At 31.0% G+C, this 27,912-nt stretch overlaps 1 protein-coding gene across 1 annotated transcript; it reads left to right on the forward strand.

The window, feature by feature from the left end:
* The first annotated feature begins 82 nt into the window (after positions 1 to 82).
* On the forward strand, positions 83 to 5,003 carry LOC134690828 (uncharacterized). The gene is made up of 2 exons (XM_063550966.1): positions 83 to 114; positions 3,926 to 5,003. The coding sequence occupies exon 2, from the start codon at positions 3,933 to 3,935 to the stop codon at positions 5,001 to 5,003; it is 1,071 nt and encodes a 356-aa protein (XP_063407036.1). The 5' UTR covers positions 83 to 114; positions 3,926 to 3,932.
* The last annotated feature ends 22,909 nt before the right edge of the window (positions 5,004 to 27,912 follow it).

Raw genomic sequence — 27,912 nt, forward strand, 5'->3', positions numbered from 1 at the left:
TTTCTATTCGTTTATCAAATGAACATCTGCCCTAAATATGATATAAAAGACAAAGTGACCCATTGTTTAGTAACGCCATCAAAAAGAACCTATATAGAAAAAACGCAGTTAAAGGTTTGTGCAAATATTGTATAAGTCATCACATTTTTTGACACCCGAATTTATTTAGATTTTTTTTTTAAATTTTAAGTAAAGTAAAACCCCTCGTCAATTCTATAAATGCATTTTTGTTTTAAACATGTTTTAAATATTCCGCATTGTACAAGCTGTAATAATTTCAAATGTATATAATATAATTGCCAAAATTCGGATATCATTCATGTAATTGATTTATAGATAATATTGATTAGAATCAACCAACAGAAAAAGATAATTTAATATCCATAGTCTTCAAAAACCATCGAACTGCCCGCCCCTCTTTTAAGAGATAAAAATTTAAAAAAAAAAAGGAAAAAAGTCATAATCCTTATGACAAAAAGAAAGAAACGGACAAACAAAATACCTATAACAGTTATTTAAACATTTGCACTTACAACGAAGATTGTGATTCATAAAGCTAAATCCTCTAGAAGAGGTAGGTGTTCCTGTAAAAATTCTGGCATCCAAACTGTTTTATGTATCAATGAAAAGTCTGACAATAACATGAATAAGTCGGTTTCGGGGATGCCATAAATGGTGAAACAACATGGGATTGTAAAAGTGAGGCGAAAGATACCAAAAGGGCCATTCAAATTATAAGTAAAAAAGAAACTGACCACAGGAATGAAACTCCGTTAAACTAAACAAAACATTATAATAACGAAATGTATTATTATTCCATATGAGACAGCTGTCCACAAATAACACCAACAGAAGTGGTATACAAATTAGAAATTAACAATTACAAATCTACACGGAAAACGCGAATAAATATTTAGAATTAAAAACACCATAAGAAGAGGTCAAAAGAACATCGATGTTTCAAAACTTAAATGAACAACGCGATAGAGAAATCTAATAAGCTGTGTTCAAATACATAGATCACCAACACATATTATAGTTTCGTTCATGATAAATAATACTAGAATACATGTCGTATTTCTTATTACCCAAATAGTTCATTGGCAGAAATTATTTTTCCCTTTATTTTATTAATGAGAATATTTCCTAAATAACATCAAAACCAAATCAAATGAAGCACAGTAACATTTACTGAATCCGCTGTTTAACGACTTTTGAAAGAATACTTGATAGAAAAAAATACCTTCAAAGAAAGAAAAGAAAAGAAAAAAGAATGTCCATGCCCCCAAATACTTTATATCGTATCGTACCAAATGCAGTGTATTCGATACACAACTCTGGATTTATTTGCATGAGTTACCATCTAGACAAGACAGCAATCACCGAAACTCAGGGTTCAATTCCCCCAGACAAATTTGACTTTAGAGAGATTCAACTGTTTCGGTTCTTATATATTTTCGGTTTTTAAATAATCGGCTTGAGCGTTCCTGATGATGACTTACTTCAGAAAAGCGCTCCAAACGCATGAAATTATTTAGCGTGATGTTTTCAATTTTTACAACAACACATAAAACTATTTACAGTTTTGTTTCAAAAACCTTTCTTTTATTAAATGATATATCAGATTATAAAAAGACATTAATCCGGTCAAGACGCCTTCATGAAACCAGTTTGCAAAGTTTCAATTGACATTAGTGGTCGAACACACACTGTGACAATTTCTAATCATAACTGCTCATTTGAACAAGCTTTTCTAACGACAATCTTTACATGTTGCAACATAGTGATATATTGCTACTGTCCAATCAAACATAGTTCTTTAAAGTATAGGCTCTATATATAGATATAGGAAGATGTGGTGTGAGTGCCAATGAGACAACTCTCCATCCAAATAACAATTTAAAAAGTAAACCATTAATGGTTAAAGTACGGCCTTCAACACGGAGCCTTGGCTCACACCGAACAACAAGCTATAAAGGGCCACACAATTACTAGTGTAAAACCATTCAAACGGGAAAACCAACGGTCTAATCTATATAAACAAAACGAGAAACGAGAAACACGTATATATTACATAAACAAACGACAACTACTGTACATCAGATTCCTGACTTAGGAAAGGTGCAAACATTTGCAGCGGGATTAAACGTTTAAATGGATCCAAACCTTCTCCCTTTTTCTGAAACAATAGCATAACATCACAACATAGAAAAACATACGATAAAATATCAATTGGCAGACTTAACTCAATCAAAAAACGTATGATATCTGAATACAAATGCACAGTTAATTAAATATTAGAGACAAACATTCATGACCAAAAAGCTAACCAACAAATTCAAACACAGGACATCACTGAGAAATATTTAAACAATCAATGTTCACTTTAGAAAAAACCCGGTGTCTTGTTTGTAAATCGCATTTACTTGGTAATTCAGGAAATAATTAAGTGCTGACAATTTACTGCCATAACAATAATATTCTCCTTGACGCTTACTTAAGAGAAAAAAATAATAGGTCGATTTTGTTATGTCACTTAAGTATCAACATTTGGTATGGAATATTATAGGAGCGATTGGAAACATATGGTGATACTGATATTACAAATGAGTTCGTACAAACAACATTATATTACAGGATCTGACGAATGGTCTATAAAACATAGCATTGACTTTACTAGTTTTGCTCATACGGATGAGCATTTTAGAAACTTGTGAGGTGTCTATATCTCCAAAACCAACTAAAATCGGGTATTATAGTTATTGCGACACTTTCTAATTAAAGAGCGATATAGATTATATGTGGATACTAAAAAAGATTCATTTGAATACTTGCAGTTGTACAATAATAGAAAACCGATGGTAATTTTGAAGTCATCTCTCACAATCAATGACTAGGTGAGAACAACCAGTTTATAATGAACCATGAACATCTTAACGTTGTTGAACAATACACCTCAATAAGTACAAACACTTGGTGTTTTTTTACACCCATGACAAATCTGTTGTTGCCCGCTAAGGAATAGTCCCTCACAATATGTCAATCTTATTTGTATATGACTGAAAATAAAACTGATAACGGAACGAAATTAATGTTTAAGGTGGTCGCGTTACTGAACATAGTTTCTGTGTAGTGTATTATTATTGCTGCATTTCTTTTGTGATCGTTTTACTCTTTTTTTTGTTCACTGTGTTTTCCTTTTTTATTGGTCTTATACTGTTTAAATGACGCGTTGGCTTCTTCTCATAACGTTCCAAATGTAAAGCCAATAAGAAAATTAAAATTGACTCCATCCAACTTTACTTCATGAAAGATAAATTGATACAAATCGTATCCTGTAAATAAAGCACGCTTATTCATACAAATCTCACTGAAATGGATCTCATAAAGATACTGGACAGACAGTCGTATTTGGACTTTTCGATTTTGGATGCTAATCATCTTTGCATAGGATTCGACTTTCCCCATACTAGTATTTTGCTTCAAGCACCACTGATGAGTCGTTTGAAGACGATACACCCGTCTTGCGTACACATTTTTTAGCATACTGTTATAGTTATTGATTGGTTTTTGCATCTTGACTAACAATAAGAAATAGCATTAACAGATCATTTACGAACTAAATTTAACAACAAAATTTATGATTCGTTTAATTAAAGCAGTGCTTCCATGATATTTTTTTTTAATTTTCAAGTTTATACAAAATTCAAAGACTTGCAATTCCTATTATATTTTTCTTGATAGCGTGTTATAACTTAAAGGAAGGTTTCCAAATGTTAGTTGTAATATCTCCCATAGAATGTTTTATGCACACCATCCAAATTTTGTTAATTAGTGAAGACAATTATGTATTGCGTAGAGTTTGTGTTGCAAAACCTAATGTTTGCTGTATATAGTTTTATGTATAGTCATTTTATCCTTTCAGATTGAGGATGGGATCCCTAGACTGGATGTCAAAAGAATTAAAAAAATACATGGAACAGGCAAAAATATATGAATCAAAAATAGATCTACGCAAATACATGTGGTACTCTCCAAAGCAAGAACATTCAGACATAGAAATTACATATATAACTTATATTCTTCCAATACTGGTAGCTGTATCGCTTGGTTTCTTCATATGCCTGATAGCAATTGTTAAAGAAGAGAAAAATTTACCTTCTTACATATTTTTATTATTGCAAGCCTTGTTTGATCTTTTGGGTATAACAGCTCAAACTATTCCAATTTGGATTATGTTTGTAATCTCTGATAATGAGTATATACCCTTTCAATACTGTGAAGTTTACCGCACGTTGACAACTTTCATTCCACAATCCTTATATATAATATCCCAATGGATGAAGGTTTCCATGACAATACACCAGTTTGCAATCTTTTATTTTTCTGTGAGAGCTAAAAGCTTGATGTCTAGGACAAGAGTTGTATTTATCATTGTTGTAGTCCCTTGTTTATTAATTCCGTTAATAGTTGTTACAAAATTTGACATGAAATTTGCCAAAGCATATTATAGAAATACTGAAACAGGCGCCATAGAATATTATTGTAAGATTATACACTATCACATAATTGGGGAATACAGATTTTTAATTACTTTTGTCGTAAAAGATTTCTTTCCATTAGTAACATATATAGGATTTGGTGTTGGACTTTCTTATCAAATTCATAAGAGGAGGATTCTAAGAAGACAGTTACAAAACAACCAAAGTACAAATATGAGTCTTGAAAGCCTGGCAAAGGCTCTTAATTTTAGTTCGTTTATTTTTATTTTTACATGCTTACCACATTTTGTGGTAGATCTTGTTACAGTTTTCAATTCGTTCGGAACAGAAATTGTATCATTCTACGAAATTGAGGATACTTTTGTTGCACTCTCTATACTGAAAACCGTCTTTCAGCTCATGAACATCACGGCCGTTGTACCTGTATTTCTATGTTTAAACAGAGCAATGAGACAAACGCTTATAAACAAATTTCGTGCACTGATGCGATGCTTTCGGTGAATTAGAAAAATTAAACAAATGAGCGTCTATGTTTTGTTTTTGTCGTTGAAACACTACATCATGGCGTTATCTTTTTTATATTTTTCTTGATCAAATGAAATATGACTATAGTATTCAAAAGAATAATATTGGTATCAATTTGATGCATGACATGCCGATATTCAATTTGTTACACAAAAAAAGCATTTTAATAAAGATACCGAAGTGCCAGTTCTAAAGAAATAAATACTATAGAGCATACATTTTTTGAACGTATAGAAATAAAACAAGTTTGGAAAGAGCTTTCTAATTTGTGCTATTTAATTTTTGGAGTTAAAATACTTTTGAATAAATACAGCGTAATTTTTGGTGAATTGAACTTTGATAACTTAGTTTTAAATTACTGTATTCAAGTATTACATTAATTATGAAAAGAACACGCAAATAAACAGACATAAATATCTGTGCAAGCTTTTCTGAAATTGTTTAAAAGACGTCTGGAGATATTAGAACATTTACATCTTTCTAAAGACAAACACAAGACATTTGTCGACAGATTGGGAGGGAGGAGGGTATTAATGAAAGTTCTTCAGTTAAGGTGGTACCCAACACTTTAACTAAAATTAATTTGGGTCGTTTAATTTTCATAAAATTTTGACAAAGTATTTACTTTGACCATTTGACAACAATATAAAAAATTCAAAACATTTGAACCAACCGTTTTATCAAAAAAAATACACTGGTTATATAGCAGTTTGACAAACACTTATTTTGATCATTGAGAAGCTTAATATTACCTTAATAACACAACGTAATTAAACGTTTAGCTGATTTTACAGAGTTATCTCCCTGTAGTGTTAGGTACCACCTTAAATTAATTTTTAATATAATTATATATTTAATGTATTCCAAAGTATTCTTGAGGATGTATTCTTCTGACTTTTCAGTCTCGTTCAGTCTCGTTGAAATCTCGTTCTTAAATTATTTCCAAAACATATGATAGAAGTGGAAAATATCAATGAATTTTAAAAATATTATAATCAAACATAACTCTGTGAAAAAATTGTGTATTTACCATGAACGGTTTTTGAATAATCCAGTTTTCAAATTTTACGACCATTCAAGTCAGTATTTTTAGTCAAAATTTTGAGAAAATGGGTGAGGGATACAAAAAAATGATTTTACAAGAATAATATACATCCCATCTCATTTTGGTCTTTTCAAATTTCTTAGATATGTATTTTTTCAATCATTTATAACAAAAAAGTTGAATTAATATGCATTTTGTTCTTTAAAATGAGAAAAATCATAAAAATACAAAATTGGCAGTATGGTAAATTTTACACAAAAAAGCATCAAAATATGATAAAACTTTCTTATATTAACACCTACCTATAGTTTTTGTAAGTTAAATTTATTCAGATTGGTCCACTTCATCTTTATGGAAAGTATGAAAAAAAGTTTAATTGTGGAACTGTGATTTTTTTCACGATAATAGCCCAAAAATAGGTAAAAATCGATGAAAAGTGAAATCATCAAAATTGGGCATTTTCAAAGGGCCGTAGCAAAAAAAGAAGCACACCACCATATGATTTTTTCTTCACCAATTGTTTTGTTACAGTCTTATAAACCTAAAAATCAGGTTAAGAAAAAAAGTTTAATTCTTGAAATTTTTGGCTCCTCAGAGGTGTACATCCTTAAGATGTATCATATACTGAGTATTTATATCATTAACTTGTGAAGTTTAACTATGTCTTATTCGCATAATACCAACAGTAATAGAATGCCATATAAGTCATATCATTCACTTATGTGTTGTAAACATGTAAGTATGCACTGTAGTCTGAACACCAAAAAGATCAATAAGAAGTAAAAAGTAAGATACCGAAATCCTAGGAAAATTAAAATAGTAAAGTCTCTTATCCAATAGGAAAATTAAAATCTCAAACCCATTAAACGGATGGAAAACAACTGTCATTTTGCTGAGTAGGTAATGGCATTTTCTATTGTAGAAAATGGCGGATGGATTCTGGTATTATAGCTAGCTAAACCTCTCATTTGTATGACAGTTGCATAAAATCCATTATATTGACAACGATGTCTGAACAAAACAAACAGACATAGTAGATAAAAATGTCAAAAATAAAGGTACAAAAATGTTAACATCTACTAATAGCACACCTCTTTAATTTTTTAAAACATAATTTGGTGATGTAATTTCTTTTCTTTTCTGTTATACATTATTGTCATATGTGTCTTGATTTTAAATTCATGAAAATAATTACTTGTTTTTTGCCAAATGTTTATGAAGTAAAACACCAAACTTGGTATCAAACTATAAGGGTTTTTAATAAACATTCCTTTTTGGTTCAAGCAAAATCTTGACAAAAGATAAAGCGTCATGACTGTTTTTATATTTTTAATAATATTTTTTGTTGTTGTGGGAGCAGGCTAGTGATTTTCATGATTTGTTGATAAACTCTTCAAACCATATTCGAATGATATACAGTTACAAATGTTTTCCTTAATAGTAATTAGAGACATACTAACACATGTCATATCATAATGTCTGATGACACTCGTACGTCATATTAATTTTGCCTGTTAATTAAAACGTGTATATTATAAATAAAGGCAACAGTAGTATACAGATGTTCAAAACTCATAAATCGAAAGAAAAAAACAATTCCGGGTCACAAACCAAAACCGAGGGAAACTCATTAAATATAAGAAGAGAATGTAGACACAAAATTAAAATGTAACACACACAGACACGAACTAACATATGTCTATCTACAGACTCGTGTTTCTCACATCAGAATGATGTTCGTATGTTCTATAATATAGAAAATGTTTACTGTTAACTTTAAATTATATACTGTTATACGTTAAATGATATAAGTTGTATTGTGTATCATGTGCACAGATTGTTCCACATTGGTTTCATAAAACATGTAAAATAAGATGATACGTTAAAATCTATTGTCATATGTTGTAATTGATAATAAATAAAGTCATTGTTTATTGTTCGTTGTACGTTTTTTTGCAAAATGATTTTCTTGTCAGCAACAAACTGACATCGCTTTGCCAAAACCAAATGTGAATGATCTAAAGTTACAATCGAGCATGGGGTTATAAAAACATCGCCAAAGCTAGAAAAGAAAATTTACCAACAGAAAAAAAATGTACACAAAACACAACATAGAGAAAAACTAAAATGACTAAGAAACAAGAACCCTGCAAAATATTGGGGGATTTTAAGTGCACCGGAGTAGTAAAGAGATCCTGCTCCATGTGTGTTACCCGTCGTGTATCTTATGTTAGTGCTATAAAAGTAAAATCACAAAAAATACTAAGCACCAAAATAAATTAAAAAAAATAAGATGGAAAGTCCATAATGAAATGACAAAATCAAACAAATGGTTGTTATAACTGTAATTTTTCTGACTTGAATTGGGATAGACATTTTCTTATGTTGGAAATGGTGGATTAAATTTGTTTGTATAGCTAGCTAAACCTCTTTTTTGAAAACAGTTGCATATTTTGACAACGATGCCTAAATAAAACACTAACTATATAATTGGTAAAAATGTAAAAACAGGGGTACAACAGTCAATATCACATTGTGTTATACATGTAATTTTGAATACGATAAAACAAATAAATATGTAACAAAGAAAAAAAGGCAACCGCATGCAAACAAAGCACATAAGTACAAATGAAAGACAAGAATACAAAATATTATCATAGTATAATAACACAACGAAGGGCAGTATGAGTGCCGAGTCTCGTCAAAGGGATATAACCATAAAAAGACTGAATGGTCAAAGAAATATTCAAAAAGACAAATAAAAGAATACTACTATAACACGTTATTTAGATAATAAACAACGTCAGTACCCAAAATGTATACTTTGAGACTTTTGTGAATTAATTGTGAAGTTGATACAGAATATTTATTAAAAAGGTTTTCATACCTTCCGATGATACTTTTTAGAAAAATGGACGAGACTTTTCTGGTTCATCAACTTTCTGCTCAGACACTATTGACGTTTAACCAAGTCTGACTAGCAGCTGCAAGCTCTTGAATACAGAATAAGTTGGTTAATGTATATCCCATATTCAGGTGAGGTTGGTATAATGCTGCTAAGGTGGGGAAATTAATAAATTAAAATCAAATCCTCTCGTATGTCATTGATTATGGTACTGAAATGACCGTGTATGTCAAATTCGAGGTCTTAAAATTTGACGAAGAAAGTCGTGTCTGTTGTTTCTAGTTTATGGGATATATGAACCGAATCAGAAAGGTTTGAATTGTTAATGGAAAAACGATCATCATATATCTGAATGTGAAATCAAATGACCTGGATTCTTTAGTCTTTTTGGTTTAGTCAGATATCTGAAGGAACTCCGCTTCATATAAAAATAAACCCAAGGTGAATATCTCACATGGATTAATTAAAAATATTAGGCTAACATTTTTTACGCCACGCGCGCTTTTTTGTCTTCATCATACTCACAAGTTGCCCTTGGATAAAAAATAATCTTTTTTTAAACGTGTGCCAAATTCATCAAGTTTATATACAAGGATTTAAGTTGTGATCATCAGATGCGCTTTTAAGAGTCAACACAAAGACCCATCATTGCCGCTCGAATCAAAAACTGTTTAAAAGGTAAAAACAAGTACGAAACAGCAGAATATTTAATCATCCCCGTGGTAAACAAATCATAGTGTTTCACCACTGGGTCGATGCAACTGCTGGGGAACGTTCCATCCCCGAGTGTATCACCAGCCCAGTAGTCAGCATGTCGGTGTTCGGTTTTGACATGAATATTGATTATATGATCATTTTTTTAAATTGTCAATGCTCTTCAACTTTGTACTTGTTTGGCTTTAGAACTATTTTGATTTTAGCGTCACTGATGGGTTTTATGAGGACGAAACGCTCGTCTGGCATATCAAATTATAATCCTGGTACCCTAGATAGCTATTCGAGTCATTTCAGATTTTGTCAACGGAAAATTCACTCGAAATAAACGTACCATTGAAATTGGTGGACAACTAACCTGTTTATGGTGTCGTGAACGTTTCTCGTGGACATTTGTCATGCACGAAAGTGTCATCGAGCAAGTAGTTCAAAACTGATAAAAATACCATACTTATAATGCGTTACCCCAGACCCGTGTTACTATTATATAAGATTCATAAATGACGCTCATATCCAAACGGATGGAAGGTTAAATCAAAAATAGTGTTGAGTGAGGGCATTGCAAATTAATACTGAACAAGTACAGTGAAGGGCACACATGTATTAGCGTAGAAAAACTTTATCGTGTCAAGTATAGGAATTACAAAAATTTACTGCAAGGAGGAAACTTAGTTTACATTTTTGTCACATATACAAATAAGATCTTGATACAGGTGAAGCTTATTTTCCTGCTCTAAACAGGGATATTTTTGCGGCAGTATTTTCTCTCGCTAATTCCACGAAATTATCACGGAAACTCTATTTATAAAATAAAGACTATACGTGTGGGAATATGAAAAGGATATGTAGAGGACCCCTGTATAACTACGATTTCACAGACGACAAATCTTTACCTAAAAGCTTTTGAAGCAGCTTTTTTTCTCTCGCTAATTCCACGAAAATATTAAGGAAACTCTATTAATAAAATGAAGACTATATATGTGCGAATTCTAAAAGGATATGTAGAGGACCCCCGTAAAACACCGATTTTACGGACGACAAAGCTATACCTTAAATTATAGCTGTATTTCTAAATGAAAAGCAATGTAAGAAATCATGACGTTAACCCAAGTAAATCTTATATAGAAGACATCGCAAGCATGCTGACATTATGGACATTACAGACATTGTTATGTTAACAATCCTTGTTACAAATGTAAGTTACACCTGTCAATCAGTTTTAAAGTACAACATCGTTGAATCTAGTACAAAGTTTAATCAGATCTAATTAATAAGCATTAATTCTGAGAGCATTTTATTCCAAATCACTCTTAATAAGGACTTCTTTTCTGACATTGTTGATGTGTTTTACAAGCAAACATGACACAACTTGTGGCATTCGTCGTGTTGTTTGGACGTGTTGATTATACAAGTACAAATCCAAGGTGAATATTGCGCATGAAATACTGTGTAGGATACTTAATCAAAGATACCTGTAACCAGACTAAATACTATTACGCAAATCGCAATTGTATATCAATGTAACTCATTAGTTGCGCTCGAATATAAAAGAATATTATAAAAATGTGTGCCAAATTCATCATATTTACCAAGTTTATAGTTGGGCACACCACATGCGTGTTTCTTTACCAACATACCAACCAGTGTCGTTGATATATGAAAAAATAATCCTCAGTAGCACAGGTAAAGTTTTAAAGGTTGTTGTTATCGAAAATGGTTCACCATATAAAACAAAAATAACTAAAAACTGTATGTACTTAGATGCGAACATTTTTATTTCTTTCAAATTCTAATAAAAAGAAGCACTACTATCAAACCTCTAGTACTTTGAATGAAGAACATTTAGTTTCTTTATCCAAAAGATTTCTCAAAATTGTAGCAGAGCACTAATCCAGTGGTTTTGTTCAATCGCTTGGACATTCATATGGCTAAATCATCAAGTTTATGATCCGACTGTCTGAAATTAAACTATTTGCCATCAATGTGTTGTTTGTAAAGCTGCTTTTATATGACTACCAAATATATTTGTGGTCATAAACCGAAAATTCTACAATGATAATTACAAATGTATATTCATACTTTTCAGATCACATGGAACATATTCTACATTTTTGTTGTTTGATTTAACCGTTTTCATTACAAATTCATTTTCATGTTTTGTGCATTAACACTGGTTGGAATTCTCTGTTAGTACTCAAACACGTACATGGAGAGTGTGGCACGCATGATCATGGATTATCCTCAAATTCACACACTTACTAGTCTTGATGGAACAAACAAAAAATGGCAAAATTTTGGTTGCTAACCAATTTTACCTCTTTTGAATATCTATGATGGCTATTTTCAACATATTTTTCATAATAAATGATTTAAAGAAAGAATATTTTTTTTATGATTTTATTAAATATATGCATTTTATTAATGGAATTTGATAACTGATATTTTCATATCCATTTTCAATCATAATCACATATACCTTCCATTTTATGTGGCTTTCAATAGGTAAAAAATACTCTTTTGATGACAGTTTTCAACGCTCACTATATTTTTTTGGCGGACATTTGAGTTAAAGTCAACCAATAATATCTAAATACCATATTCTTATCTTATTATTGATGCGAAAAAGTTATTGGGTCTGATTGTTTTGTTACCATGGATTAAAAATGCTTACTTTTCTTTTGATCAAATTGTTTTTTTAATTTAAAAAAAATAAATGTTTTAAAACCTAATTTTGCAGAGAGAAAACAATGAATAAATTATTGTAATCCTCAAAATTGTTAACATATTTATACAAAACGGAACAATACTTTTAAACTGTGTTGCTGTGGAAACAATTTCATGATGATACACAAGTTTAAAACAATTTAAAAAAAGTTTAAGTTAGTTTCTTACATGTGCACAAAAGTAGGAAAAAACACACTTATCTAGCTGCACTGTATACACACATGTGTATATGTAAATGATTATGCTGGTATAGTATACCGATAATGGTGTTACCACTTGAAAGAAACAATTACTATTTCTCTTATCTGGATAAAACTGCTGACTATGAAGAAATTTCAGTCTGTTTTCATGATGATGAAAATACACAAGAAAAATAATGACTCAATCTAGAAAAAAACAAATAAAATCTTTTAAAAATTATATATTCAATTTTGCAATATTTGCCATTGAATGTGTTGCCACGGAAACAAGTAGTCCACCCATTTGCAAAATTGCTAATGTTTACAAATTCGTTTTAATGAACTTCGATATATATAGCAATGAATGTATACAATTTTGCTTACATTATAAAAGTGTTCTTGTATTTAGGAAATATTAATAATATTCCAGGCATTGTAGGCGATAGTATTGTCATAGAAACATCCAACTATATGCATAAACTTGGAAAACGCTTTAAAATATACTAAATCTCTTATACAAAAAAAATCTCTTCTGTAAGTTTTCATTTTGAAGTAGTGTGAAAGAATGATGGTTTTGCAAATCATTCCATCAGCTGTTATACAATGTTGTGGTGAAGATTAAAGATCAAAGTGCCAATCGGTTTTGACAGTTATGAATTATAGCTACTAGCTCCTAACTATTTATACATAAAATAAAGAACTTCAAGGTACAATCAGAAAATTGACAGTTCAAGAAAGGCCAAGCTTAAAATTGTTTGTGTGAGGCACAGAAATAATACACAAATGAAAATAATTATTATCGTTTGTGATGGGGTTCAGATTTTGTAAAAAAAGAAATGTTCGATTAGTTGTGGTTTGCTTTATATCCAGTGTCAAACAGATCATGTATATTTCAGAGGAGAACACCATCATCAATAATACTAATTCGTATTTTGAGTAATATTGCACAATGGCTATTCTGTAAAAAATAATTTAACATAACATTTTTCCATAATCTTCTTATTCACATCCTTTCAAATTCCATTCTTGATATTAGACGAAAATAACCAGGTGATCCGAAATGATTAATCGAAAGTACATTACAAGGGAAAAGGTGTATCGCAGGTTTGTATTTAGGTTTCATTTTTTTATAACGCGTGTCTACCGCAATTTCAATGAATTTTCATTTGAATAAACAAATTTAATGTTGAATGAGATATACGAGATGTACGAAAATTATATGGGTCACACGCGTTTATCATATATGTTTCTGATTAATTACAGTTTTCTTCTTAAGGCTCTCAACTTTGTAAATGAGGATAGATACGTGCATGGTTTCATGTTCCATATTCTTTAGTTTTCTATGTTGTGTCATGTACACTATTGTTTGTCTGGTTTTTTTTCATTTTTAGCCATGACGTTGTCATTTTATTTTCGATTTATGAGTTTGATTATCCCTTTGGTATCTTTCGTCTCTCTTTTACAGAATTAAAAAATAGTAAGATACCTTTATTGTATGACAAATTTGGACAAGGTTTACATTATGCCAAACATATTATTTTGAAGTAATAGTAATATCATTATTATTTCTATATGAAATTGTAGAATTGTGTGGCCTGTTGAAAAAAATAACAAAATGGTAACCCTTCGCGAACTTTTGACCTATTTCGCAATAATGGCTCGATTTGTTTTCTTTTATTAATTTAACCTTCTATTAAATATCTGAGACAGACTATTGCAGCGTTTTTATACTCTGTATGATGAAATAAACATTCATTTATCGTCAAATTTACAAAACATTGGGCTCTCAATGATAAACTCCGAACTTCATTATGCTTTTATTTTTTCCTATTCGGGCGGAATGGTTGATTCTTTTGAAGGCAAAACACGCGTATGATGTTCACAATCTTGAGAATGAAATCTATGATAAGTTAATGGTACTACAGTTACCTGAATATCTCTTAAACGACAAAGTTATAGCTTTTTGAACACAGTAAGCTAACAGATCGAACAGCTGATGTAATTAAACCCTTCTGACTGCCATTAACGATTGACAAATAAATGGATCATAAGGTGCAACAAAATGGAGTTCTGTATTAATTTAATACCAAGTAGAAAACAATAAAGTTGTGGCAAAAATGGTAAACCACAACATGAGGTGCTAAATTTTTACACCATATCCGGATTTCAACAATTAGTGTCTCTTCATTGATGTTAGGGATGAGAAAGTAATTGACTCAATGGAGGATAGACTATTGAAACTTAAAGAGTCAAAATAGGATGAACGGATTATATAAACCGGAGGGAAAATATAAATCAAGCCCAAACGAAATAAGTATAGATAAGTCTATTTTTGTATACGTGTGCATGTTACATATTTTGTTGTAGAGTGGTCTTATTACAGCATGTACAGCACAAACAACATTTTTCAAAAAATCAAAAGAGTGAAAAAATATATTTCACTAACAGGTCGAACAACTGATGTTCTTAAATCCTGCCGACTGCCATGTTCAATTGCCAAATATTTGTATACATATGTTTTCTTTAGAACTCAAAATTATCATTAAGCGAAGAGCATATTTACGTGCGCATTTTTACATTTCATTAGTAAAAACATGACATATTACTTTTAATACTAAGCAGAAGTCTGAAATCTATATTTTTGTGTGAATTCTCGATTTACACTTACTGGGACTCAGGAATGGATGAGTACTTTTTCGTAATTCGATATAAAATGCTTTATTTTAAACGGGATTTCGGAATTCAGCTTTTCCACTTGGAATTATGGATGCCACCCTTCCTACCCCTCTCTCACACTCTCTTCACCAGGCAATGTTGATTAAAAAGAAAAATCATCCTGTATGATAATTTGAGTTCTTTGTATTTCTTCAGGTGGAATGACTACAAACTTAATCTACAATTCATGCTAGTTACTCAACACTATTAATACTGAAACAATTAAAGATATCAATATATATCTTTTTTTAAATATCAAATACTGGTTCCCAACTGAGTGTCTAAATATATCTGGCATGTTTTCCCTCATATTGACAGCTATCGGAAGTCAGTTCATAGTAGCCGGTAATGCTGGCCCACTGCTCGACGGTAGACGAAGTTTTTGGTCGAGTCAGGACGCAAGGCTAAGTTCATAAGACCTCAGTTTACTAAAGGCGTGGTAATCCATCAGTTATATCTAATCAAATGTCCTTTATGTTAAGGATGGGCATGCGATTGTAGTCGAAAAAATGTAATTTGTATACTGAAATTATAATAGTTTTATGACACAATTTCATCAACATCAAAAGGTTATGTACTTTATTGTGGTAGCTGTTCAAAATAGAATTGATTTTGACAAGTTGTTTAATAACCACTATCATGATCTTGGATGTATCTATATTTTGTTCATTATATTTTTTCCATGAATTAGGTCATAAGTTTTCTTGTTTGGATTGGTTATTGTTCGTTAATGACGGTTTACTGTCAACGTTTATTTGTTCCTCCTAATGACCGAAAGATCCTCGTGACATTTTTTTTTAAAACAGTGTCATATCATACAATAATGTTGGAACATATATTATATACCTTTTACTCCGTAAGGAACACATACTTTAATATGTGTTCCAGTTGAATTTATTACAGAATATTTCTTCCACTTGAAACTTATATTTTGAAGGAAATTTTCTGTTTCGTCACAGTTAACTTTTACGTTATTGGTCTCATATCTGGTTGAGGATTTTCTCATTGTCTATTGTACTATTTTTATAATTATCTTTTCAGATTAAAAATGGGATCAGTTGATAAAGCTAATCAGGGGCTGAAGAAGCTTTTAGAACACTTGCAAATAAACAAAGATCTACGCAAGAGAGTATGGTACGCTCCAAAACAACAAATGACACAACCAGAACTGATATACGTTAGTTATGTACTTCCCTTACTTGTAGCTGTCTCAGTTGCGTTCTTTATATGTATGGTGTTAATTGTCAAAAGAGAGAAGACTTTCAATAATTATATGTTTTTGATATGCCAAGCACTATTTGAGCTTACTGGTATCCTGTTTCAGATGATTCCATTTTGGGTGGTATTTATAAGCTTTGAAAAGAATGACTATATACCATTTAAATTCTGTGAAGTTTTCCGCATTTTTACCGTTTTCATTTCACAATCATTGTATATAATATCTCAACGGATGAAGGTATTCATGACAATACAACAGTTTGCCATCTTTTATTTTTCAGTTAGATCCTTTATTGTGGTTTCCAAGGCAAAGATTATTTCATGTATTGCTACGGTGTCGTGCTTATCAATTCCTTTAATACTTGTAACACAAATCGACTATACATTTTTTAAAGATTATGAAAAAAATACTAAAACAGGTGATATAGAATTTTATTGCAGGATTATACCTTATCAAATATTGGGCGAATATAGGAATATAATTAAATTTGTTGTAAAAGATTTCCTACCAGTGGCAATATATATAGAATTTGTAACTGGTCTGTCGTATCAAATTAAGAAGAGAAATGCTGAACGACAACAGTTACAAAACAACCAAAACACGGATACAAGTCTTGATAACTTACCAAAGGCAATTTTCTTCAGTTCGGTTGTCTATATCATTACAAGCTTACCAATTTTTGTATTAGACTTAATCCTAGTATTAAACTCGCTCAGTACGACAGAATTAGTCCCATTATTAGTATTTCAAGACATTATGGTCACCCTTTAAAAACCGTCTGTTATATCATCAACATCACAGCTGTTGTACTCGTGTTTCTATGTTTAAACAGACGCATGAGACATGCACTTATGAACACATTGCAGACCTTGGTTCCATGCCGTCGGTGAATATTGATAAAAGATATGTTTTGAAAAGTACAATTTCTTTTACTAAAATGCAAGAGATTTACAAGTTAAATTGTTATTCAATGTTCTCACTAAGTTGCATTTCATCTAAACATGTGTGTAGTATTTCAGTGTAGTTTTCCTTTTTTTTAATATACTTTTTTTTCTTTTTTCGTTGTATTTTTTTTTTATTATTTTAAAATAAATTGTTTTTCTCTTTTCTTTTTCCTTTATATAGTTAATTATTTATTCTTGTTCTATATTATTGTAACATTGCATGCTATACTTATGTAATAGCTAACTGGAGTTGGTATTTCAAGGAAACGGATTAATATAAGCTATTTTGTATGATGATATATTTGTATTCATGATGAATAAATATGTTTAAACTAAAAGAAATGTTGGTTTTGTTTCTTGTCATTGAAACGTTGTGTTTGTTGGTTTTTTTTTATTATTATTCTAGTTTTCATTTAAAAAGAATATCAAGAAAATTATGAGTATGCCTTTGTTACATATTATCAATATATTAATTTTTAAAATAATGTCTTAAACAAATGAACATTGATTGTATTTATTTCTTTTCTGTCTAAAAAAAAAGGTCATTAAAAGGTATGCACACTAATTGAAATTAATTATTCACTTACTTCTTGAATAACATACGTCATGAAACAATTCAAATACATGTAATAGTTATCTTTACCATTAAAATGGTATTTGAATGTGGAAAAGGTTTCTACATTAATTTTATTATTCATGAAATATTCTAAAACATCAGGACAAAACAGTGAAGTTCTGGAACCTAAGATACAAAGACATACTAGAAATTTAATTCTTCATATTCAAATAAAGAATTTAATTGCGGTGTCTATTTTTAACAATTTGCATTTCGACGAATAATGTGTCTTCATGCGACTGTAATGCAAGTGAAGTTCAGCTAGCTATTGAACTAGTTGAATCCATAATTTTCTTAACAAGACATGCTTGTAACATGTCAGATATATGACAGTTATTTTTCATTCGTTTAATTTTTTTGAACTTTTATTTCAACCATTTGATAAAAGACTGTCCCGTTTTAGATTCTCTTAGGAGTTCAGTATTTGGGTTTCAGGTTTTTGCCAGTTCTTAAATGTAAGTATGGTATTTTGGAAATAAACATTTAAGGCTTTAAGCATGCTTCAAGAAGTAAAATAACAAAATTACCGGTCTCCTAGAAAACTTCAACAAAATTCCGGTTATGATTACTGTCCCGTATTCTCCATTTGAAAGTATATAAATGACCATGCATATAATGGCAGTTACTTGACATAAGTTATTTCTACTTTAAAGAAGATCAAGAACAATGATATACTAAATATTTTTTACTCCGTGATATACAAATTGAATCCGCCTCTCCGACTGAAAAATATATCCCCTGTTCACATCAACAAGAAAAGCTGTCCACAGTTGCCCAGATTACATTTATAAACATTAAAATTAAAACTTGCTGTTAGAAAATACTTAAATGATTGAGACATATTAAAACTCATTGAGTCTAGTATTAAATATTTCGGGCGCTATTAGTTACAAAATGGCTCATTTGGCCGATATTGATTAAAAAAAACAGCATCCGAGTTTGTTATAAAATCATTGCATGGTAAAACTCAGTAAGTTGTTTTAAAGGAATTGGATATAATATTACAAAAAAAGAGGATATGGTATCATTGCCAATGAGACAACTCTCCACAAAAGACCAAAATACACAGAAATTAACAACAATAGGTACGGCCATCCACATTGAACAAAGCCCATACAGCATAGTCAGCTATAAAAGGCCCCGAAATGACAAACGTAATTCAATTCAAACGGATTAGTAAGCGAATATTATATTAACTGCTTCAAATGAATTTGTTGTGGATTACTCGGAATATAATTGTTTGTGCTTGGTAGCGAAGCGTTAGATATCGATTGAATTTTTTTTAATCAACCTACATGTATCGTGTAGTGTAACAGTTTCGTCTATTTCTGTTATATAACAATCATTTTATTTCACAGTTTTATGACTCATTCATTCACAATTATGGGTTTTTGGTGGGGTAAGTGTTGCTAAGTCTTTTTTTAGTTTTGTTTTATTTATTGTTGTTTGGTCTTTTTTCTTTTTTGCCATGGCATTGTCAGTTTGTTTTCGACTAATGAGTTTGAATATTCCTTTGGTACCTGTCATCTCTAATTTAAAAATTATTTAAACCTCTCTTTGCCTCACTTTTGAAGTTAACTTTAAGCACGGTTGATTATCATTACCTTGAACCAGATACCAAAGATTTCAATACTTGTAAAACGTAACTTGGTCTACGCATTTAATGCACAGTTTGGTCTTTCGTGTACAATTTTACAAATGAGATATACGGACGAAATGCATGCTCTGTGGCTGAATGAAACATAAATTTGAAAAAAAGTAAAATCACAAAAATACTGAACTCTAACCGGAAAGTCTCAAATCACTTGGTACAGGCATTTTCAAATGTAGAAAATGGTGAATAAGACCTGATTCTATAACGCTAACCATCTACCTGTGTACGACAGTGAAACAAATTCCGATATATTTACAAGGATGCGTGAACTTAACAGACATAATAGATAAAATAGTCAAAACATGGGTACAGCAGTCATCATCGCGTTAAAATATAAAAAGAAACAGTTTCGAGTGTCTGACATCAGAAAAATTTAAACGTCACAGGTTTTTTTGTCTTTCAATGTTTATACAAACAATTTCAAAATTTCACGTGGGCAATGTTTGCATACAGGGTTAAAAAATCAAATGTATGTAAGAATTAATTAGAAATAGACCGAGATTTAAAATAGTCTAAGAATCCACAAAATGGTTCATTTGATTACGTGATTTTGACATTTGTGGTTCCACGTATTTTCTAATATATAATGGAAATATGATATAATGATATATTATAGAACAATAACGTACTGATTGGATCCTTTAAAGTACAGATTCAGGTTATAAGGAACAACGAAACATAAAAAGTCGCATACACAAACACACACTGTTATGTTGCATTACCAAATGTATCTGCCGTAAAAAGTTATCAAAGGTACCAGGATAATAATTTAGTACGCCAGACGCGTAAAGTATACGTAGTCTTGATGACAAGCATAATTCTAAAAGATTGTTACCCTGTGCATTTAGTATTTTATCAAAGTTGGTTATTTCTTTTTAAAAATTGATCCACATCATAATTTTGAGGTAACATATTTTAAGAATATAGATTAAATAGATCTGGGTCATCATTTTCTATAAAATCTGGATTACTGCTAGTGCAGGAGTTAAAATCTCCTATTAAGACAATTTGTCCTTTGTTTGAATATGTACTTATTTCTTTTTCTAACTGGGTATAGTCATTTTCATAATGAGTGGAATTTACAGGGGGGATATAAACAGCACACAAGTATAAGTCTTATGTAAGGCCAAAGACATTTTTGTCTAATTTGAGCCATAGCCTGTTTTGTGAATTTGTACCTTCTTGAATATGGGAAATTCCTTTGGAGTATATTTTTTTTTATAGTATACTATTATCCCTCCACTATGTCTTTTTGCTTTATTCTTTTTTTTTCTTATTTTAGAATAGGTATTAAAGCCAGGGATATTATATTCTTTACATTCTCCTTTCCAGGTTTCTAAGAAGATATTTATGTCACCTTTTATACTGTTTAGAAAAAAATCATCATTTGATTTATCACCAGGACCATGTATATTCCATGCAGATATAGTTAGTTGCTTAATTAATGAGTTCTGATTCATTATAAATCCAAAATTGAAATTTATGGCTGAAAACCAGCTTTTAAGCATAGTGATATATCTATAACATTATTATAATCATGTGTAATTCTACATTTATAAACACATAGTAGTATCATACATCTGTTTGAAAGTATGCATTAAAATAAAAAGGCATTAAACTTATTTAAGCTAAGTACCATAAAAAGAGGGATAACTCTATCTAAAAAAAAATATTCCAGATCTTTTAGAGAGATAATACTGTGTTACAGAATAACCCTTTTTATTTCTTTTCCTTCAGGTTTTTTGTAGTATTTCAGAAAAAAATTAAAAATCTCTATTTCTAATTGTGTATAACGCATTATCTTTACTGGTTTTTATGACATATTAATAAAAGGATTTATAGATGCATGAATATAATATACAATGAAGAAGAATATAACTAATATAATACAAATTTAGTACCACTTTACATGTTAAATGGGAGAAAACTTTAAGATAAATATACAGAAAGTTTCTTGACAATAAAGTTTTACTATAGTATTTAATATACATGTATATTCTTATTATTATTAAAGTAAAATGTATATAGAGAACCATGAATCTTTAAGAAATAAAATGTATATAGAAAACAATAAAGCATTATTTCTCGTTCTTTGTTTTACTGTGATAACATATCACTATATCTTGTTATAATGTCCGACTATTTCAAGATTTTACTGTTTTACAGTATTGCAAAAATTAAATTCTAGCTTATAATAATCTATCAAGCACCATATTCTTTTTATGGTATACTTCTATTAAACAAAAGATTATTTATAAAAAAACAATTTTTAAACACCCCAAAACTACATCTTTATCAGTCATTAAGCCATGTTTATTACTCCTACCTCATTAAGATGAATTCCATCAGTATAGTTTGTTGTTCTCATATTACTATATTCTACCAGTTGTATGTTTTCGTCAAAACAGTAATCTTTAAGTAAAGTATTAAACTGACGTCGTTTTCTCTTCAAATTCTTTAGACTGATCTCGGTCTCTTAAAAAACGAGGTAGAATGATCTTAGTTGCTGGTTGTATTATGTGTGTTTTTGCTACTAGATATTCTACTTCTTTTAGTACACAATCAGCTTGTTTCTTTCAAGATCATTTGATCCTACCTGAAAAAGTACATTTTCTGCACTTACTTTTTTCTAATTTGATAAATTGTGTAGCGCTAAATACTGTTTTGTCTCTCAGTGTATTAATTCGTGTATTTTTATTTCTGTATATCCTTCTGCCATTCAAGTCTTTAACTATTGATGAACCTATTATCCAAAGATTAGCTTTGGGAGTATTTTCATTTGTTGCATTTTGTGTACTTCTAACACTTTCTCCTTTTTCTTGAGAATTTTCAAGCTTTTTATGATCAATTTCACTTTCATCATTTCTAAAATCTTGCGATTGATCATTGTGAGATACTGGTGTGTCATGTGACACATTGGGTTTTTCCTTAAATCTGAATCATTTTTGTTTATTTTTTTGTTAGTTTCTCTTGTTTCTGCCTGATTTACTCTTAACTCTTCAACAACGCGGTTCATGTTCACGGCATTTGAAGTCTGTGCTTATAGTTTGTGAGTTACTTCTATTCTGTTGAGAACAACCAATGAATCTTGATATATTTTCTGTGAATTTTCACATCTGTCTAAATCCATCTTAATATTTTTTCCGAACCGTGCTAACTGCCTGGCTACTGTTGACATAGTTTCACTATTTATGTTGGTATTTAAACTCTGAACAACTTTTTCTAATTTTTCTACGTCAGATTTAAGTTTTGTAATTTCTGAGAACTTTTCATTCATTTCATTACATACTTTAAGGACCTCATTTGTTTTAGAATCGTTCTCTATTAAGTTACGTTCGATCGAGTGCAAAACTTGTTTTATATCACTTATCTCTTTTTCTTTAGATTCATCTCGAGCTTGGACATTTATTTGTTCTTTATCAGACATTAATTTTGAAGTGTTTTTTGTCTTTCTCTAGGTTTTCAGACACTATGATTATTTGTTCTTTATCAGACATTGTTTTTGAAGTTTTTTTGTCTTTTTCTAGGTTTTCAGACACTGTTTTTGAATAACTAGTTTCTTCGTTGTTCATCAGATTTCATGCTAAGATCAACATTTACTGTCACCTTGTTTGAGGAATTAATTTGTTCTTCGTCCTTGAAAGGTTCATAAAGTGTTACCTCTGCAAATAGCTCATCCACATTCGGATTATCTCCCTTTGTCCGTTGGCTAACCAAATTGTCAATTACCAACCTTATCTCTTTGTATTCATTTTCTAACCATGTGTCAATAGTTTTACACTGAATCATTGCATTTGTCGTGCTGAAAAGAGAGTAACTACTAACAACTTTTTATTATTGAATGATATTTCAACAGCTGATTTGTACAGCAAATCTGTTGGTGATTTCCACTGGAAGGGCTTTTGTTCATCGTTAATTTAATTGATTTTGATTAAATGTCAAAATCTTTCCATTTTACGTCGTGATTTGGATTGTCACCCAATATTTTAAAGTATCGGATAAGCAATGCTCGTCGCCAGAGTAGTTAAGTGTCCTTGTTAAGCTTAAAAGTTGCTTGTGATTTCCGCCTTACAATTTGATGTATGGGGCTTTTGCTGGACCTCGGAGCTTCAGGTGAATTTGATGCCATTGTGACGTCTAGGGTTGAATATATATATATAATATAAAACACGTGTTTTGGGTTAGTTCATAAAATTTACTTTTCGTGTGTTTTCAGCCATATTTCTCGTTTTTAAGCCTTTTTAGTCATCTGCCACATTTGGGACGTGGGGGTCGCCATGATATCGGAAGACAAATAAAAAAGGACGAGAGGTTCATCAAATATCTGCTCAGACACTGATGAAGTTTAACAAAGTGATATATTAATGGAACCCAATCAGAAAAGTTCGGATTGTTTATAGAAAGAACATCATCAATATATGAGGGATATATTAATCGAACCCAATCAGAAAAGTTCGGATTGTTTATAGAAAGAACATCATCAATATATCTGAAAGTAAAATTACATAATCTGGCTCCTTTAATGCTCTTGCTTTTGACAAGTGTATGAAGAAAATCTGATTCATAACAAAAAAGAAAAAGGTCAGCAATGAGAGGCGCACAGTTTGTTCCCATAGGGATGCCGATATTTTGTTGAAAAAGTCTACCTGCAAACTATGATCTAGCCTTTCTTGGCAAAAAGCCATGAGTACATTCAACTCTATAGCGTTTTATGAAAATTTTGATGTATCCACCGGTACACAAAATCTTATTTCTCAAAACATTATCACGCTGCAGATGATACTCGTAAATTGTCCTGTTGGTATCATCGTCGATTTCATTATTTATCAAAAATATATTCGTCCGCCCTGTGCACATTAGTTTTCAGTACCCGGATAACTTCCTATTAACTTAAGCGAAAACGGCAATGGGTTACTTATTTTGTACACATTTTGAACACAAAAAAAAACAGTATAATTATAACCTCTATCGAAAATCATCAAAGGTACAAAAACAACATATAGTTGATACGGACTTTTTATAACTAGTTACGTCGTAGCAGGTTCCTTCATTTTTCGTACATATTACTGAATTGATTCTTGTAGTTTCAATGTTTAATTTGAACAATTATTGATATGTTAAAGCCAGTGTAGACCTAAACTACATACGTGTCCTAAAAAACAACGGTATATTGCTGGGTCTTCCAAGTGCTCCACGAAACCTTTTTCTAAATTATTAACATCTATTTTATCAGCAATCAAATATGGGCTTCAAAGTTATTGTGAAGCTGCCTATTCTAGAGGTGGCGTGAATCAGATGTGGATATTTAAAAATTCCAAAATCTTTTAGAGTACATACAATCTAACTCTCTTTCATCTTGTAGCAGTATTAAAACATTTGATCAAACTAAAAGACAAATTGAAAGCGATAATATTGCCTTGCTTCGTAACAAAGAATGGCCAACGTAGATTCAAGTATCTTGTCTCAGGGAGGAATAAATCCTACTTTGTAAAGGACCACTCTGATTCAAACAAAACATTCTCTGAAAGTGGTATTATCAAGATGCTTGATTTCTTGATTGTCAACATATTTGTTACGTTCTGAGGACGTGTTTGTCAAAGGACTGTCGGCATTCCAATGGGAACAAACTGCTCCTCTACTAGCCGACTTCTTTCTTTATTACTATGAGGCTGACTTCATGCAGGAACTTCTTAGGAAGAAAGTTTAGAAGTTAGCAATATCCTTTTACTCAACTGTCCGCTATATAGATAATGTTATTTCACTAAATAATTCAAAGTTTGGTGATCGACTATGTGGAACGCATCTATCCCATTGAATTAGAGATAAAGGATACTACAGATACAGACAAGTCGGCTTCATATCTTGCCTTACATCTAGAAATTGACAATGAGGGTCGATTGAAAACAAAACTTTTCCAAACTTTTTCTAATTGTGAACTTTCCATTTCTGAGTAGCAAAATTCCAGCAGCACCTGTATACGGGGTATACATCTCCCAGTTGATACGATATTCCCGTGCTTGCATTTCATAACATGATTTTCTTGATAGAGCTATTAAACCAAGAGTTCCAAATGGTGATTTAAAATCATCCCTTCGTTAATTTTAAGGACACCATCAGGAGTTGGTTGACTGTTATGGAATAACCGTTTAAAAATGATGTCGGATATGTTCCTAACGTCGTAACTACAATCCCCTTCCCTTTCATGAATGTGACCTTCCGAATTAGACTATTTACCGTATTTGTTCCGGAGCACCTGCGATCGCCCCTAGTTTTTTATGGGGTTCGTGTTGTTTATTCTTAGTTTTCTATGTTGTGTCATGTGTAATATTGTTTGTCTTTTTGTCTTTTTCATTTTAAACCACCCCGTATGCAGGTGCTGCTGGAATGTTTTATGAGTTTGACTGTCCATTTGGTATCTTTCGTCCCTCTTCTTTAATAGATAAAAGAAGGTGTGGTGTGAGTGCCAATTAGACAACTATCCATCCAAATAACAATTTAAAAAAGTAAACCATTATAGGTCAATGTACGGCCTTCAACTCGAAGCCTTGGCTCACACCGAACAACAAGCTACAAAGGGCCCCAACATTACTAGTGTTAAACCATTCAAACGGAAAAACCAACGGTCTAATCTATATTAAAAAAACGAGAAACGAGAAACACGTATATACTACATAAACTAACGAAAACTACTGTACATCAGATTCCTGACTTAGGACAGGTGCAAACATTTGCAGTGGGATTAAACGTTTTAATGGATCCAAACCTTCTCCCTTTTTCTAAAACAATAGCATAACATCATAACATAGAAAAACACACGATAAAATATCAATTGGCAATAAGCCATTTTAATTTGACTTAAATACGGTTTTAAAAGGGAGACATACGCTATCAAATAGATAATCAAATTCTCGGTTAAACAAATTCCATTTCAACAGCACCCCTTTGTAAATGAAATTATAAAAAGAAATGCAAGCTGTATCTATATTGAGTTACCTTATCTACAATTATACACGCAATGCTTAAAAACTGCTTCATAGAAATAGAGAGTTCACAAAATAGAAGCTGAAATCATACGTTTTGTCACTAGCTGCAGACTGTTATTGTCGATTTCGACAGAGAGTCAAGAAAACAGGCATACCTAACTCTACCAGTGGTATAATTTGTGAGGTTCTTTTCGATATATATGTTCAACTAAGTCTTTAAACCTTGAAATATATAGGGGATTACATCATTTTTAAACAAGAATGCGATGCAACTTCATTATTAAGTTGTTTATAAGGATGATAATATAATGTATGAACCCAATACAGTACGGGTACACTATTTAGGCTGTTAAGGATCGGCTTAGCAAATATCGTGTTTTGAATTATTTGCCATGATTTGGTATTATTATCTTCGATTTCTAAGTTTTAGATATCCTTTTGGTATATAAAGAATCTTTGATTTATGCCGTACATGTCCTGTTGGGTCTTATTCCCAATTGTGCCATTTTACTGAGTTTGGATTTGCATTGCAGAGGTGATTAATATGATGCCATCCTTTTTTTTTTAAATTATTTTTATCTATAAAATAGAGAACGTGTTATACATTGTATTCGGCAGCAATTTTTTTTTAGCTTACTTTTATCAGAAACGCTTCAATGTTTGAATGCAAACGACTTTCTGGTTCTTTATGGTCTAACAACATCGTCAAGCTTATGTTTCCTCGAATTTGTCCTTTGATAATATCTATCTTTGTAGTAATCTAAGCTCTTATAGCTTTAATATCTTTTACAGCTGACTATGCGGTACCGACTTGGTTCATCGTTGACGGCCGTATGGTGACCTATAGTTGTTAATTTCTGTGGTATTTGGTCCCTTGTGAAGAGTTGTCTCATTGTCAATTTTACCACACCTTCATTCTTACTATATATAAAAATGAGTTTATTTTCATATTACGTATTCAAGGATTAGCACTATTTTTTTTCTTTACTGTTATGTTGTCTTCTTTTGTGCTGGATATATGAAAAGCTCTCCTGCGGATCGTATCAACCTTGAATATGTTGACCTTATTTTTATCAATAATATAATTAAATCATAATTACATTTAAGCGCAGAATTATATATTATTGATTTCCTTCATGATATTTATATTCTAAAACAGTTTTAATCAAACTTCACTGTACAATTCG

This window comes from Mytilus trossulus, chromosome 1, assembly GCF_036588685.1.
Source record: "Mytilus trossulus isolate FHL-02 chromosome 1, PNRI_Mtr1.1.1.hap1, whole genome shotgun sequence".
NCBI lineage: Eukaryota > Metazoa > Mollusca > Bivalvia > Mytilida > Mytilidae > Mytilus > Mytilus trossulus.